The sequence below is a fragment of the Humulus lupulus genome, chromosome 1, assembly GCF_963169125.1.
Source record: "Humulus lupulus chromosome 1, drHumLupu1.1, whole genome shotgun sequence".
Lineage (NCBI taxonomy): Eukaryota > Viridiplantae > Streptophyta > Magnoliopsida > Rosales > Cannabaceae > Humulus > Humulus lupulus.
The window spans coordinates 161,464,770-161,479,820 of NC_084793.1; the positions used below are offsets into that span (position 1 = coordinate 161,464,770).

General features: G+C 35.4%; 1 protein-coding gene across 1 annotated transcript; it reads left to right on the top strand.

The window, feature by feature from the left end:
- The first annotated feature begins 4,583 nt into the window (after positions 1-4,583).
- On the top strand, positions 4,584-6,920 carry LOC133799827 (large ribosomal subunit protein uL30y). Its single transcript, XM_062237817.1, has 7 exons — positions 4,584-4,739; positions 5,244-5,419; positions 5,504-5,601; positions 5,684-5,741; positions 6,147-6,226; positions 6,313-6,415; positions 6,497-6,920. Exons 2-7 carry the CDS (start codon positions 5,246-5,248, stop codon positions 6,710-6,712), a joined length of 729 nt encoding a protein of 242 aa, XP_062093801.1. The 5' UTR covers positions 4,584-4,739; positions 5,244-5,245; the 3' UTR covers positions 6,713-6,920.
- Positions 6,921-15,051: the final 8,131 nt, after the last annotated feature.

Consider the following 15,051-nt stretch of genomic DNA (forward strand, 5'->3'; position numbering starts at 1 on the left):
TTCAGGGAAAAGATTCAAAGATTAAAAAGTTCATTCTTTGAGCTATTTCATGCATATTTATAGGCTCAAGGAGGGTTACATGGGCCAACAGGCCTTAAATTTCCTTAATAACCGCGTATCAAGGTAATAAAGAGGAAATATTCAATGTAATTATTATAGGATTACAATCTTAGAAGGAAATAAACGGAATCATACGACCAACCTCGTCGTACCTAATAGTCAATCTTAATGAAGCAATGTGCCCCTGGTCGATAACCGAACAACACCTTTTTACTTCAACTCTACCGCGTGTTAACCACATGTGAGAAATCCTTGCCACGTCATCAACAGCCATTTTTGGGTAAACAATAAGAATACTTTTGGCCTACAGTTAAAGCAGACTCATTCGAATACGTCAAGCGTTGTGACAAGTGTTAGCGGTTAAATTCAATCCCGCGAGCTCCACCAACTAAGCTCACCATGATGAGCTCTCTGTGGCCATTCGCGGTATGGGGAATCGACCTCATAGGATCCTTACCCACATGAAAAGGGGGAGTAAAATATGTCATAGTTGCTGTTGATTACTTCACGAAGTGGACCGAGGCCGAGCTTTTAGCTATTATCACATCGAAGAAAGTTTTGGATTTCATGGTGAGGAATATAATTTGCAGATACGGGGTACCAAGGAAAATAGTATCATACAATGGGCCCAGTTCGATGGCGAATTGTTTACACAGTTCTGTGAAAAGAATGGGATAATCGAAAGCTTTTCCTCAGTAGCCCATCCACAAACAAATGGCTAGGTTGAAGCAGTGAACAAGACTCTGAAGAGCTTGATTAAGAAAAGGCTCGAAGAGGCTAAATGAAAACTTACACAAGGTTGTTTGTGGAAACGAGGAGATCGTTGACTGGAGAAGGGGAAGCAAGAATGATCTCACGGAGCCGAAGGTGGTGAGGTTGCTTTGCTTCTTTGGTTTGGAAAACATGCAAATAGAAGAGCTCTGGTTCGTGTTTCTTTTTCTTAAAGATAAAATGCAAATGTGAATGAAGTGGTGAAGAAGAAAGGGTATATATGGGCAAAAGGAATGGTAAAAGTCAAATGGATATGGACCATTGCATGATGAATTGGAAAAATCTGACGGATCCTATTTAATCTTGAAAATGGCGGCAAAAAGAGAATAGGAGAGGACGTGCGCATGTAAAAGGGTACTCAAGTGCTCTCAGTAAGCAATCACCCAGTGACGCGTGTCCACACTCGAGTGTGGTAGATGAGCACATTTTACAAAAGTGAAGTTCAAAAGTTTCATTCTCAGAGGATTCGAACCAACACTTTTGAGGGGTCAAAATGTTACACCCAAATTTCGAGAATATAAATAAATAGCCTCGAAATGTAGGCTCAGAAAAATCAAGCTCAGATCTACAAAGCTAGCACTACACTTATACGAATTATCAAGTGGCTTTGGATCTGTTATTAGCACTCGGGCATGAGTCGCAACTTTCGAGCCTGAGTTGCAGGCTCAAAGACACCAACCTTCTCAAAGAAATGTACACAACCAAATTACTGGATGAGGAGGAGTTTATAACTAGAGCGATGAGCTCGAAGCTTGGCCAGTCTTGAAAGAGCATCAGCACAACAATCGTGCTCTGTAACGTGTTTTTCACGTGAAAAATCTGTTAGGAAATCCCTATTTTGTAGGGATTTATTATTATCATCTATTAAATCTCTATTATCATGAGATATTATGTAATTAACGTATTTATAGTATTTATTTCAAATTTATTTGATTGATTGTAACTTCCGCGGAACAGAGGAAGATATTCTCACAATCATGTCTATAAATAGTCTGGAGTATTTCATTTGTATGGATGCACAGATGGTACTAGAGAATAATCTACCAAATTGCTTTCATCCAAAGCTTTGAGAGAGTAGTGATAATAACAATGACTCGTGGACTAGACTGATTTTAACTGCTGAACCACGTAAAAAATCTCTGATCCTTCTACTTTTTATATATTCTTGTTTAGTGTTCATTTTTAAGTTGATGAAAAACGACGTCAACACATAAAAATTAAGATTATGTATTATATATTATTGTTATAATGATATTTTATACTATTTAAATTTATATTAATATAATTATTAAATATCTATTTTTGCACTAAATATTATTATAATAATATTTAAATATTAATATAATTATTAAATATCTAGTATTGTATTATATATTATTATAATAATAATATCTTACAAGAATTTGAATTTGAATTTGAATTAATATATTATTAAATATGTAGTTTTATATTAAATATATTATTATAATAATGATATTTTATAATATTTGAATTTATATTAATATAATTAATAAATATTTTTAATTAGTTTTAAATGTATATTCTGTTAAATATTTAGAATATTCCGTTAAAGTTAAAAAAAAAAAATTGTTAAAATCAATATTATCTATTTTTTATATACTTTTTATATAGAAGATATATATATTTATATATGAAAATATATAGTTAGAGAGCTATGAAAATATGAGATTTTTATTTATATATAGTTAAAAAAAGTTTTTATAAATATCATTATATTAGAAACTCAAGCCCATATTTTATTTATATTTTAAAAATAGAGCTATGTAATTTTATAATCCATATGAAATCATATTTTAAAGGGATTTTTTTTCATATTTATGAGTTTTCTAAAGTTGTTTTACAAAATATGGACATTTAATTTTTATCATTTCTTATGACATTTTTTATTTGGAAGGTTATATTTATAGGATTTTATTTCCCATAAATTTGAAAAAATATATAATTATGTTATTTTTTTAATTTTGAAAGTAATTTAATTTTATTTTTCAATTTTGTTTCTTTATTTTTTTCCTAACATATTTTTTCTTCCATTTTATTTATTTTTTTATTTTTTTTCTACAAAATTTTTTCTTCATCTTTTTTTTTTTCCATTATTCTTCTTCTTCTTTTTTCTTCTTCATTTTTTTTCATTTATTTATTTTTTTCGTTCATTTGTATTGTTTTGTTTTTCTGTTCATATATTTTTAGTTTTCTTCCCTTTTTTCATTTTTTTCTACCAATTTTTTCCTTCATCTTTTTTTTTTTTCCATTTTTCTTCTTCTTCTTATTTTTATTTTTATTCATTTATCTGTTTTTTTCCTTCATTATTTCATTTGTTTTGCTTTTTTTTTTCTTCATATTTTTTAGTTTTCTTTCCTCTGTTTTTTTCCTACTTTTTTCTTCATATTTTCTTATTTTTTGTACTTATTCTTTTCTCCTTCTATTTTTTTCACACATATATTTTGACATTGCATAATTGTTTTACTATTTTATTATTTATTATCTTTTATTTTTGTAATTATTTTTTTTATAGTTTTTTCCACTAGTAAAAAAATTCAAATAAAATTTTTCAGCATTTTATTTTTATTGTAACCCTTATGGGAACATCCAAATTTGGAAAGAAAAATAATAAAAATATGAAAATGTGAATGATTAACCAGTTATCTTGATAGAACATTCAAATCTAGAAAAAAATTATATGAAAATGTGAATGGGTAACTAGTTCCAAATCTGGAAAAAATATATATATGAAAACTTGAATGGGTAACTAGTAACCTTGATAAGAACATCCAAATTCGGAAATAAAAAAAATAGATATGAAAACGTGAATGGGTAATCAGTTACCTTGATGAGAAAATTCAAATATGAAGATAAAAAATGAGACGAAAATGTGAATGGGTAACCAGTTACCTTATTGGGAACATCTAAATTTAGAAAAAAAAATGAAAACGTGAATGAGCAATCGGTAACCCTAATTGGAATATCCAAATTTAAAAAGAAAAAAATAGATATATGAAAACATGATTATTGTTAGTTACTTAACCCAAAAAAATCATGATCTTTAAAAAAATGTAAAAATAAGTTAGACCAAAAAAAAAAGATTCTATTTTTTCTATGTATAGTAAAAAACACTAAGTACAATAATAAAAAAATGATAATAAATAATAAACTATTTTGAGTTGAAGGAGAGACAACTTAATAAGAAGCTTTATCCAAAAAAGTTTGACAAAGAGGGAAGAGAAATAAGATGTCAACGAGAAGATAAGTTGAAGAGATGAAAATTAAAAATAGTAAAATGAAAATGTATTTGTAATTTTAAATTGTAACATTAAATTATGAAAAATAAATATTAAAAAATATAAAAAAAATAAAATAGATTAAGTTTCATTGTTAAAAAAGTAAGTAAATATTGTATAATGAAACTAATATAAAAATAATCAAATGAAAAATACTTAAATGATTAAAATAATATCAAAATTTAAATAAATTTAATTAAGAATAAAATTACGACATAAACTAATTTTTATATAAAAATATGGAAACTAAATCCAATGAAATTGAATTTTTTATAAAAAAAACTATAAAATAAGTTCTTTTTTTAAAAAAAACCTAATTTTTGTAAACTTGTTAAGATGTAATTTCCCCTATTTTAAAAATAGAAAAAGATAGAACTGGGCTTTAGATTGGGTTTGTATTGGGACATTTGGTTTTGGATTTAGGTCAGGAATTGAAAGCCCATGAAAGTTTAAAGGGGCCTGAAAGACCTCAATTTCCCACCGTATTACAAATAGATTACATGCTTCCTAGGGTTTCACCCCTTGTTGACACACCCTTCACTTTTTAAGTGGTCTAAAAACCCTAGTTTCTCTCAGACTCAGAGGCGCCTCTCTGCAACATTCTCTTCGGCGGTAAGAACCTTTCATTTGTTAATCTATTTCCTATCAATAGTCTCAATTCCATAGCTAAAATCCATCGATATCGTTCGTTCTACCATTATATTACAATTCTATTGCTTTTTTCTTGTTGGGGGGTTTTTGACATTGATGTTGTTTGAAGCTAATATTGTGTATAGTTTTTCTATTAATTGTTTTGTTTGAGAGAAATGATGATACCTCGAAAGTGGATTATAGATTTTGTTTCGATTTATATATATCTTGTTTTCGATCCCAAACACAGCCAAATATATTCTTGTTCTTTTATACTCTTGATGAAATGAAATTAAAACTTTAGATCTTACGCATTATTTCTGAGTTTTCTTCACATGAGGGGGGAAAAGTGGACTTTTGGTGCTTACCACTTGTCTGATCTGTGAATAGTTGTATATTTTATGTTTTTTATTTTTGTTGGTAGCACTTTTTGGTTAAAAGATTACGAAGCTTTAACTTATCAAATTTTAATTGGTTAATCTGTAGAGATGGGTGAAGTCAAGGCATTGGTTCCAGAGTCCGTCTTGAAAAAGCAAAAGAGAGAGGAGGAGTGGGCTTTGGCCAAAACACAAGAACTTCAGACTTTAAAGTTGAAGAACGCTGAGAACAGAAAGCTCATTTACAATAGAGCCAAGCAGTATGCCAAGGAATATTCAGAGCAGGTGGCTAGTTTACCCTTCTATAGTTGGTTATGATCGATTAGTTTATTTAATCATTAATTTTTTATTATTTTCATATCTTTTTAGGAGAAGGAGCTCATTCAGCTCAAGCGTGAGGCTAAGTTGAAGGGAGGTTTCTATGTTGAACCAGAGGCCAAGCTCTTGTTCATTATTCGCATCCGTGGGTATGTCTTGTGTTTTATTGATATTGATACTTTAGTTTTTTATGTGTTGGCTCTTAGTTCTTTTAAATAATTGTTTTTTCAGTATTAATGCCATGCACCCCAAGACAAGGACTATCTTGCAGCTCTTACGATTGAGACAGGTAGAACATTTTATTAGTGATCTATAGATGCTAATTGAAATTTGGCTTTGATATATATATATATATCTATATATGTGTGTGTTGATGTTAGTTTGTTCTTTTTAAATGCTAGGCCATATATTTCGTCATTTCTGGGTTAGTGTCCTGAATTTGGAAAGTTTGTCGACTGACATGTATAAATTTACGTGTTATGTCAGACGTTATTGAGTATTTATTGTATATTAATATTATCTGTGTATGTGGATGATACCTAATTTCACTATTCGTGCACTGCTACTATTTCTGAACTCTCATTAGTTTCTTTGGAGAAACTGATTTTATGTTACGGTTCCTTTTGAACTGGAATGCCATTTGAAATTAGTATTGTAGCAGCATCACGACTGATTTTCTGTCTTTCCTGAACAGATATTCAATGGTGTGTTCCTTAAAGTCAACAAAGCCACCATGAATATGCTTCACAGGGTTGAACCATATGTGACATATGGGTATGTGTTAACGCCCTGTGCTTTTGTTTTAATTCTTACATTCTGCTGATCCAAATTGTCTGATTAATTACTGCTCGTGATTTTAGATACCCCAATTTGAAGAGTGTGAAGGAGTTGATTTACAAAAGAGGTCATGGCAAGCTCAACAAGCAAAGAGTTGCATTGACTGACAACTCAGTTGTAGAACAGGTTTGTGGATTTTTCTGGTGATGGTTGTCAATTTAGACTGTTATTTTTGTGTTGGTATACTAACTTGCTAAAATGTAACAGGCTTTGGGCAAATATGGAATCATCTGCACAGAGGATCTTATCCACGAGATCACCACTGTTGGACCTCACTTTAAGGAAGCCAACAACTTTTTATGGCCCTTCAAGCTGAAGGCACCATTGGGTGGTATGAAAAAGAAGAGGAATCACTATGTCGAAGGCGGAGACGCTGGTAACCGTGAGAATTATATTAATGAGCTCATCCGAAGAATGAATTAGGTTTGGTAGAATTATCAGTTTTCATTGCTCAACAGATTATGAGTCTTTTGGTTTATGTTAGAACAAATCTAAACTCAAATTTTGTTTTCTCGTTTAAGTTTGACAAATTTGTTTTTTTTTATATTTGGTATTTAAGAGTTTCTCAAGACTTTGGATGTCAGAAATATTATGTAGTCTTGCGTTTTAAAAGCTTATAAGTCTTATTGGATGAGCGATCCCCACATTTACTTGAACCTATAATATATTTAGGCAAATGCCGTGATAGCAGGTGTGGTGGTCGTAAGTGCTCTATTCATATGCATGGATTTTCTGGTGACTTGAACCTATAATATATTTAGGCAAATGCCGTGATAGCAGGTGTGGTGGTCGTAAGTGCTCTATTCATATGCATGGATTTTCTGGTGACTTGTTTTTGGCATTTATCTATGCATCTCATTATGCATGGATTTTCTGGTGACATATTTTTGGCATTTATCCATGCATTTCATTTTAATTTGAGAAATGATATTGGGTTGAAAGAGTTTTTTGTTTTGTTTTTAGAATGTAAAATAGAACAGTATGATCTGGTCTTGAGTTTGAATTCTTATTCAAGATAGGGTTCATATTGATTGTTATACAATATGATCCGACTGAAAATTAAATCGGGTGCTTCGATAAAATAGGTACTGACGACCCAGTACGAGTTGGGATGTAAACACGGGGTGGGATCAGGGATGGCTCTCCCATTCCTGTTCGACTCGGGTATCAATTTAATAAAAATGTAAAATTGTTTAATTTTGGATCGGATTTAATAAAAATGTTTAGTTTTTTTTTCCAAAATTGATAAAATAAATTGAAACAATTTAATACTTTTTAATATAAAGTAACTAAGAAAATATATTTTATATGAATTATTTTATCATATATTTTTAATAATATTTATATTAAAATAAATTAGAATAAAACTACAATCTAAACAGGTGGGTTCGGGATGGTGTTAAGAACGGGGAACCTTGCGGGTTAAATTGATATGCGAGATTGAATTGAACAAAATAAGACGTTGAGATTTGAATAGATCAAGATCAATACCCGAAAAAGTATCTTACTTTGTAATAATAAATATACTTTTTTAATTCCCAAAATTAGTTCATTAATAAAGTAAGCGAGTCAGCAATCATCACCGTTGTAAGGATCAAGGGTGGCAAGTGTAGGACATCAATAAAAGTGTTTTCTATAAGAGCATGAGTCGAGTGATAAGTTGTGAACCATCTCAAATCAAACTGATTTTCTTTTTCATTATGTTGGTTTAGTGTGCTATGCGTTTAAGTACATGTAAACCCAGATCTGAAGTTGAAAATTCCTTGTTTTTGAATAGGGGAAGGTAGATTGTGTAATTTAAGCAAAAAGCAGGGTTAGTATGAAATGTTGACGTCCAATTTTATATAATGGTTGCATTTTTTTTTTCAGATTGCATTTGAATTGCTGTAGTATGCACAATATTTCGACAATGGTTTTGATGTTCATTTAGGCTATGTGATCCTTACTAGATTTAAAAAAAAAATGATTTTCTTAGGGAAATTTCATTATTTATGTCTAATAATGCCTAATATTACCAAAAAATCCCAACACTAATAATGTTTTCAATTTAATGCTAAACATTCCTCCCATACCCAAAATACCCCTCCCATTATATCAAAAAATCACAAAACCTTCTCTTCCACTCTCCTCCATCTCTCTCTCTCATTCTCACGAAATCATCCATAAAACCTACAATTTTGTATAATTTTCTTGTCAAAATCATTGTTAGCCATCTCCATTGTCTCTGTAAAGTCGTTAATATCAAAGGCAACATCTATTTTGAGAGTTTTTGGAGGAGAAAAACCATGGGTAATAAGATTTTATATTTTATGTATTGGGTATTATTTGTTTACATTTTTTTGGCTATTTTGAACAGATCTGAGCCTATATTGGTGTATTTTTCGGGATTTTTTGAGAGATTCCGCGATCTGTGTTTTTCTGGGTTTTCTGTAACTTTTTTGCTCGATAGCAGCTCGATAACGGTTCGATATGAGCTCGATGGTATGTAGAAGAAGGTCTTGTAAGAGCTCGATGTGAGCTCGATAGGGTTGGGTATTAGTGCTCGATTGTGCTCGATGGAAACTCGATAAGGGTTCGATTGGACCCTACAATTTTTGAGCTCGATAGGTTTAGGTTTCTCGATATGTGCTCGATATGAGCTCGATAGGGTTCGATGGAGGGTTTGGTTAGGTTTTATGTTCGGTTTTGAGAAATTGTAGCTCGATGCTAACTCGATAAGAGCTCGATGCTAACTCGATAAAGCTCGATGTTAGCTCGATAATGTTCCTTTTTAATGTATTTATGAAAAAATTACAGTTTTCTTGACAATTTTAATGTTTTTTTTTCCAACACAGGCTCTATTGTCTACGTTTTTGTATCCTACAATGGTGTTTGGGAATTACAAGGGAATAAGTGGATTTTCAAGGACCCTCAATGCATGGTGATACCGATGGAGGATACTGTAACGTACTTGCAACTTCTTGACATATTGCACAAGGAACTTAAAGTTGATAAACAGATTTATGAGTTGAAATTGGAGGTTCCTTACACTTGTGGCGACCAACCGTTTACACCAGTTCATGTTGAAAGTGATCTTGGTGTCCGTGCATTCTTAGGAGTAACATCTAAAGAAAGGTTGGCCTTGTGTGTCACTCCTGTTAAAAAGATTGTCATTGCAGACCCATATTCCACTCTCGGACCTGAGGGAGCAGCCAATACTTTAGGATTTCCTATTGCTGACCTGAGGGACAATCAGTATGAGTACAACCCCTATGTGAATGACAATCCGGTAGCTGAACACAATGAGGACTTAGGAGACAATTCAGTGAATGATGATCTATTAGCTGAACATTTGCAAGTAGAAGAAGCACAAGAACAACCAATACGTCATATTGCACGGACGAACCCACCAAGTCAAGGACGTCGAACACCTGGCACCAGCTCTAGTCGTCCTGGTGGAACAGAATATAACTATACAGGGAACATTTCAATAAATTCAACAGAAGATCACAGAAAATGGAGTGCTCCCATGTTTACAAAAGAAGAAATCATAGCTTGTAGTCGTTCTGAATCACCCTCATCCGGTGTAGCGTTGGGGGAATTACATCTTGGGAAGACATTTGAGAACAAGATGGAATTGAAAACCAAAGCGGCTCTCTTTGCAATGAAGAATAATTTTGAGTTTATGGTAAAGAAGTCTGGTACTGATGTGCTGTATATCACCTGCAAGGATCCTGATTGTGGTTGGAGAATAAGACGGAAAAAAGTAGCGCGATCGGAGATGTTTGAGATCACTGTTTATAATAGTGTACATACTTGCTCACTAGAATTGCGACAAAAAGACCACCGTCAAGCAGCACCTTCTGTCATTGGGCACCTTATCAAGAACAAATATGCTACTTATGGCACTAGCTATCCACCAAACATCATAAAGGAGGATATGAAGAATAATTTTGGGATCGATATGAGTTATATGAAGCTTGGAGATGCAGAGAGAAGGCACTCGGTTATGTCAGGGGGACACCTGAAGAATCATACTCCAAGTTACCTTCTTACCTGTACATGCTGCAGCAAAAGAATCCAGGTACAATTACTGATTTTGTCACAGATGACGGTCGCTTTCTTTACTGTTTCTTCTCACTCGGAGTTTGTAGAAGGGGATTTACATCATGTCGTCCTGTTATATGTGTGGACGACACTTTCTTGAAGTCAAGGTACGGTGGCCACATGTTGTGTGCTGTCGCATTGGATGCGAATAACCACATTTATCCAATTGCATTCGGTATTGTTGACAGTGATAATTATGCTTCTTGGAAGTATTTCATGATGAAATTGAAGGAAGCCATTGGAGTTGTTGATAATCTGTCTTTTGTATCAGACAGGCATGCTAGCATTATTCATGCTCTTGAGTTGGTCTTCCCTGATGCCTACCACGGCGCATGCTACCATCACATAAGTATGAATGTAATCGCTAAGTTCAAGACCGATCATTGTCACAAGGAGATGTGGAATGCGGCATATGCATTTCGGAAGTCAAAATTTCACAGGTTCTTCAATAATATAAAGCAAATGGATCCTGCCATAGCTCAATATCTCGAGGGTATTGGCTTCGATAAGTGGACTCGTGCGTACTTTCCTGGGAATCGATACAATGTAATGACAAGCAACTACACTGAAAGTTTCAACAACAAAACCAGAGACGCAAGAACCTTCCCAGTCACTACTTTTGTGGAATTCATTCGTTTCACAATTCAGTCATGGTTTGCCGCGCGTCATGAGGAGGTAGAGAAGTGCACATCCAAATTAGTAACAATATATGAGAAAGATGTCTCAGACATTGCGGATGATGCAAGGTACTTGAAAGTCCATCCTCTTGGACTGTTTGAATTTCATGTGGTCCCAGAAGGTGATGGTGAGGTGAATTTGATGACCAAATCATGCTCTTGTGGTCAGTTTCAAATAATGGGTTACCCTTGTGTTCATGGTGTGGTTGCGGCCATGTTGCGTAGTGTCAACATTTACTCATTGTGTTCACCATATTACACTACTGAGATGTGGAGGGAGTCTTACAAAGAAACAATTTACCCAACTGGCAACGAGGATGATTGGGAAGTTCCTGAGAACATAGAGAAAATGCAAGTTGGGGTTCCCATTGAAAAACAACCAGTTGGTCGACCGAAGAAGAATAAGGTGGGAAGAAGGAAGACAAACCACACTCCATCGAATGGAGAAATCATTCGCAAAGAGCGCAAGTGTAGCATGTGTGGTGGTCTTGGCCACAACAGGGCTACATGCAAAGCTAGGCTTTAAACTCTTTTTTCCCATTTGAACTTGTTGTATTAATAAACTCTTTTTATTTGATTTTTCTTAAAAGTTATGTTAATGGTTCGATATGAAAATTATATTGCTTGATATTAGCTCGATAACAGCCCATGAAAGTTATAAAAAAATGTGAACAAGAAACTGTACATGTAAAGACCATGTATATATACAATCATCAAGGTAACAAATTTTGATACCACAAGTCTGTGGTCCAGTCCATGAAAGTTATAAAAAAATGTGAACAACAAACTGTACATGTAAAGACCCTGTATATATACAATCATCAAGGTAACAAATTTTGATACCACAAGTCTGTGGTCCAGCCCATGAAAGTTATAAAAAAATGTGAACAACAAACTGTACATGTAAAGACCCTGTATATATACAATCATCAAGGTAACAAATTTTGATACCACAAGTCTGTGGTCCACTTGTTCCTGAACACCTCCATATTTTCATCGCAGATAGTTTCCAATGGAAGACCGACCATTAGATGCTCAATATACTTGATAGCATACACACCACAATCCCCACTGTAAAAAAAAAGTAAATATTAAGTGCACATTACTATAAATTTAGTTAGAAACAAAATTAGTATGAATATGATGTATGTTACCTTCTCTTTGACTGAGGGAGCTCGTATTTCTGTTTGCGACGCCATGTGAACTGATGCGGCCTCTTTCCTGCTGATGGAATCTTCAGCATCAAGCTATCAGTAAACAATTTACTCAGCATTAACAGAGAAGGAAGCATAAAGCACCATGGACTCATAATATCCTCAAGCTTTGCGTCACTAATCACCGAGTTGTCCGAATCGTAAACAGTCAGAGTCCAACTAGAAATGGAAGCCTCAATGGAAAACCAATGTTGTTGTCCATAGTTCTGGCACCAATATACATCCTCAACTCCTCCCCAAGATGCCAGAAACTGCTGCTCGATGCCGGTCAACATGGACATAATGTCAGCATCCCAAGAATACTTTGTTTTGTCGGCTGTTTTCTTGTACTGATCATATCGGGCAGGTATCACTTGTGAGAAATAACTGTTCATCACAACTGCATTCTGTCGATATATATTGGGAAAATACTTGCGACGCATACGAAGCATGTGTTCTACCGCATCAATATGCTGCAAAGAGAGTACGATAAAAAAATTAGCAAAGGCCATCATAAATTGCTGCTGTCGAGCTCCATCGAGCTCATATCGAACTACTATCGAGCTCATATCGAGCCATGCTCAAACAGTAAATAACAACCCAATTTTAACATCCCTATCGAACTCATATCGAGCTCCATCGAGCTCACATCGAGCCAATATGAAACAGTAAAGACCAATCCTACATCCCTATCGAACTCCTATCGAGCTCCATCGAGCTCACATCGAGCCAGTCTGAAACAACAAAGAACAAACCTATTTTAACATCCCTATCGAGCTCCATCGAGCTCACATCGAGCCAATATGAAACAGTAAAGACCAACCCTACATCCCTTTCGAACTCCTATCGAGCTCCATCGAGCTCACATCGAGCCAGTCTGAAATAGTAAAGAACAAACCTATTTTAACATCCCTATCGAGCTCCATCGAGCTCACATCGAGCCAATATGAAACAGTAAAGACCAACCCTACATCCCTATCGAACTCTTATCGAGCTCCATCGAGCTCACATCGAGCCAGTCTGAAACAGTAAAGAACAAACCTATTTTAACATCCCTATCGAACTACCATCGAGCTCCATCGAACTTACATCGAACCTGTAAACTCCTATCAAACTCTTATTGAACTCATATCGAGCTATCATCGAGCTCATATCGAGTCAATAACAACAAAACATGTAAAATTGAAAACAGTCCATAATTAGGTATAAATGGCTTACCCCATCATTGAGCCACGACTGGGGTGTCTTCAACGTCAGAAACCACGCTGGACCGTGACTCCCAGTCTTTACATCCCGCAGGGTCTTGTTGGGCATGTCTCCAAGTAGCCACTTGCACATTGTCCTATACTGTTTGGGATCTGGCTTCTTGAGAGGGTCCAGCACATGTGTAGCCTCCTCTGCTGGTGCAGCTGCATCAGTGCGAGGTCTTTTCCTCGTGGGATCGGTATAGTCCTCAAACCAATCTGGCTTGCGTCTTCGGCGTCTAGCCCTCTGAAACTGAACCCCAGCAACATCCTCAAGGTTGACAATAACGACTCCCGGAGTCTCAGCTTCGGGTGTCACAATGATGGTAGGAGGCATCGTTGGATCATCAACATAGTCTAGCGGAATATCCAATGACTCTGAGTTTGAATCTTCATTGGAGCCCCTCGGTTTCTCCTTAATAAATGTCAGGATCTGACTGACTACGTCCAAGATCACTGACTGGTTCTTCAGGAGGGTCTCCTGTCGACCCTCGACTCTGTCCAACTGCTTAATCAAGTCGGCGAGCTCAGGGGCTGAGGCTGAGGCTGGTGTTGGGGTTGGTGTTGGGGCTGACGCTGAGGCTGGGGCTGGGGCTGATGTTGGGGCAAAGGTTGAGGCTGGGGCTAAGGCTGGGGCAATAGGAGGGGTGGGACCTGCAACCTCCTCCCCCGGGGCAGCATCAACAAATATCTTGGCTGCCTGAGAAACTATCTTTGCAATTTTCTCAAAAGTCGCATCCTCCTCCTCATCAGTCTCTGAGGGATCCTGGCCAAGCCCAGGATAAAGAGGAAGATCTCCCTCAGTCAAAGACAAGTAATAGTCTTTTTCTGCTGGCCGAGGCTTCAACATCGGAAGAACAATTAACTGCAAACAACATAAAACATTTGGTTAACTCAAATAATGATAAAAGATAAGCATATAGATAAAAAAAAAAACATAACTTACATTCTTCTTCAATAATATCGGTGCGATGACGGACTTGGTGAAATCCTTGTTCCTCCAATGCGACCAACTAAGCATCCTCGGGAACATGTTTCCCGAGCTCACAACAAGCTCCACCGCAAGCTGTTGGATAACCTCATATGCCCAGTACTGTAAGGCCGGGGCATAACCATACATACTGTACTTGGACTCTTGCTGTACCTTGGCATCCTTCTTGGCATCATAGTTGTCCTTTTGCTTCACCATGTCCTTCTTACAAGAATGCAATAGCCTCCTATAAGAGTACTTCCCCCATGGATAGCTGAAGAAGTACTCTACATTCTCAACAATTTTTAGAATATCTCGCCAAATGTGCAACTTTCCCTCAATGGCATTCAGAACCCCATCAACAAACAGACATAGACCAAGCTTGTACACATCTTCCACAACCGTACAAGTCTTGAAAGCATGGTCCACTTGTGAGTGCTTTACTTTCTCAGCATCGTTGAAATACTCCTTTATCAACCGGTCGCTGAGATTACGCCCTGCCAACTCTTCTGGTGACGGGAAGGTACTGAAATCCAACCCCGTCACCAGGGCAAACTCTCCCATGCCGAACTACAAGACTTCGACCCCAAGA

What these genes read in the sequence shown, in the direction of transcription:
- LOC133799827 (XM_062237817.1), top strand. Translation starts at nt 5,246, where the DNA reads ATGGGTGAAGTCAAGGCATTGGTTCCAGAGTCCGTCTTGAAAAAGCAA. An exon ending in AGCTCTTACGATTGAGACAG is followed by an intron (nt 5,742 to 6,146) that starts GTAGAACATTTT and finishes TTTCCTGAACAG; the next exon opens with ATATTCAATGGTGTGTTCCT. An exon ending in GAACCATATGTGACATATGG is followed by an intron (nt 6,227 to 6,312) that starts GTATGTGTTAAC and finishes TCGTGATTTTAG; the next exon opens with ATACCCCAATTTGAAGAGTG.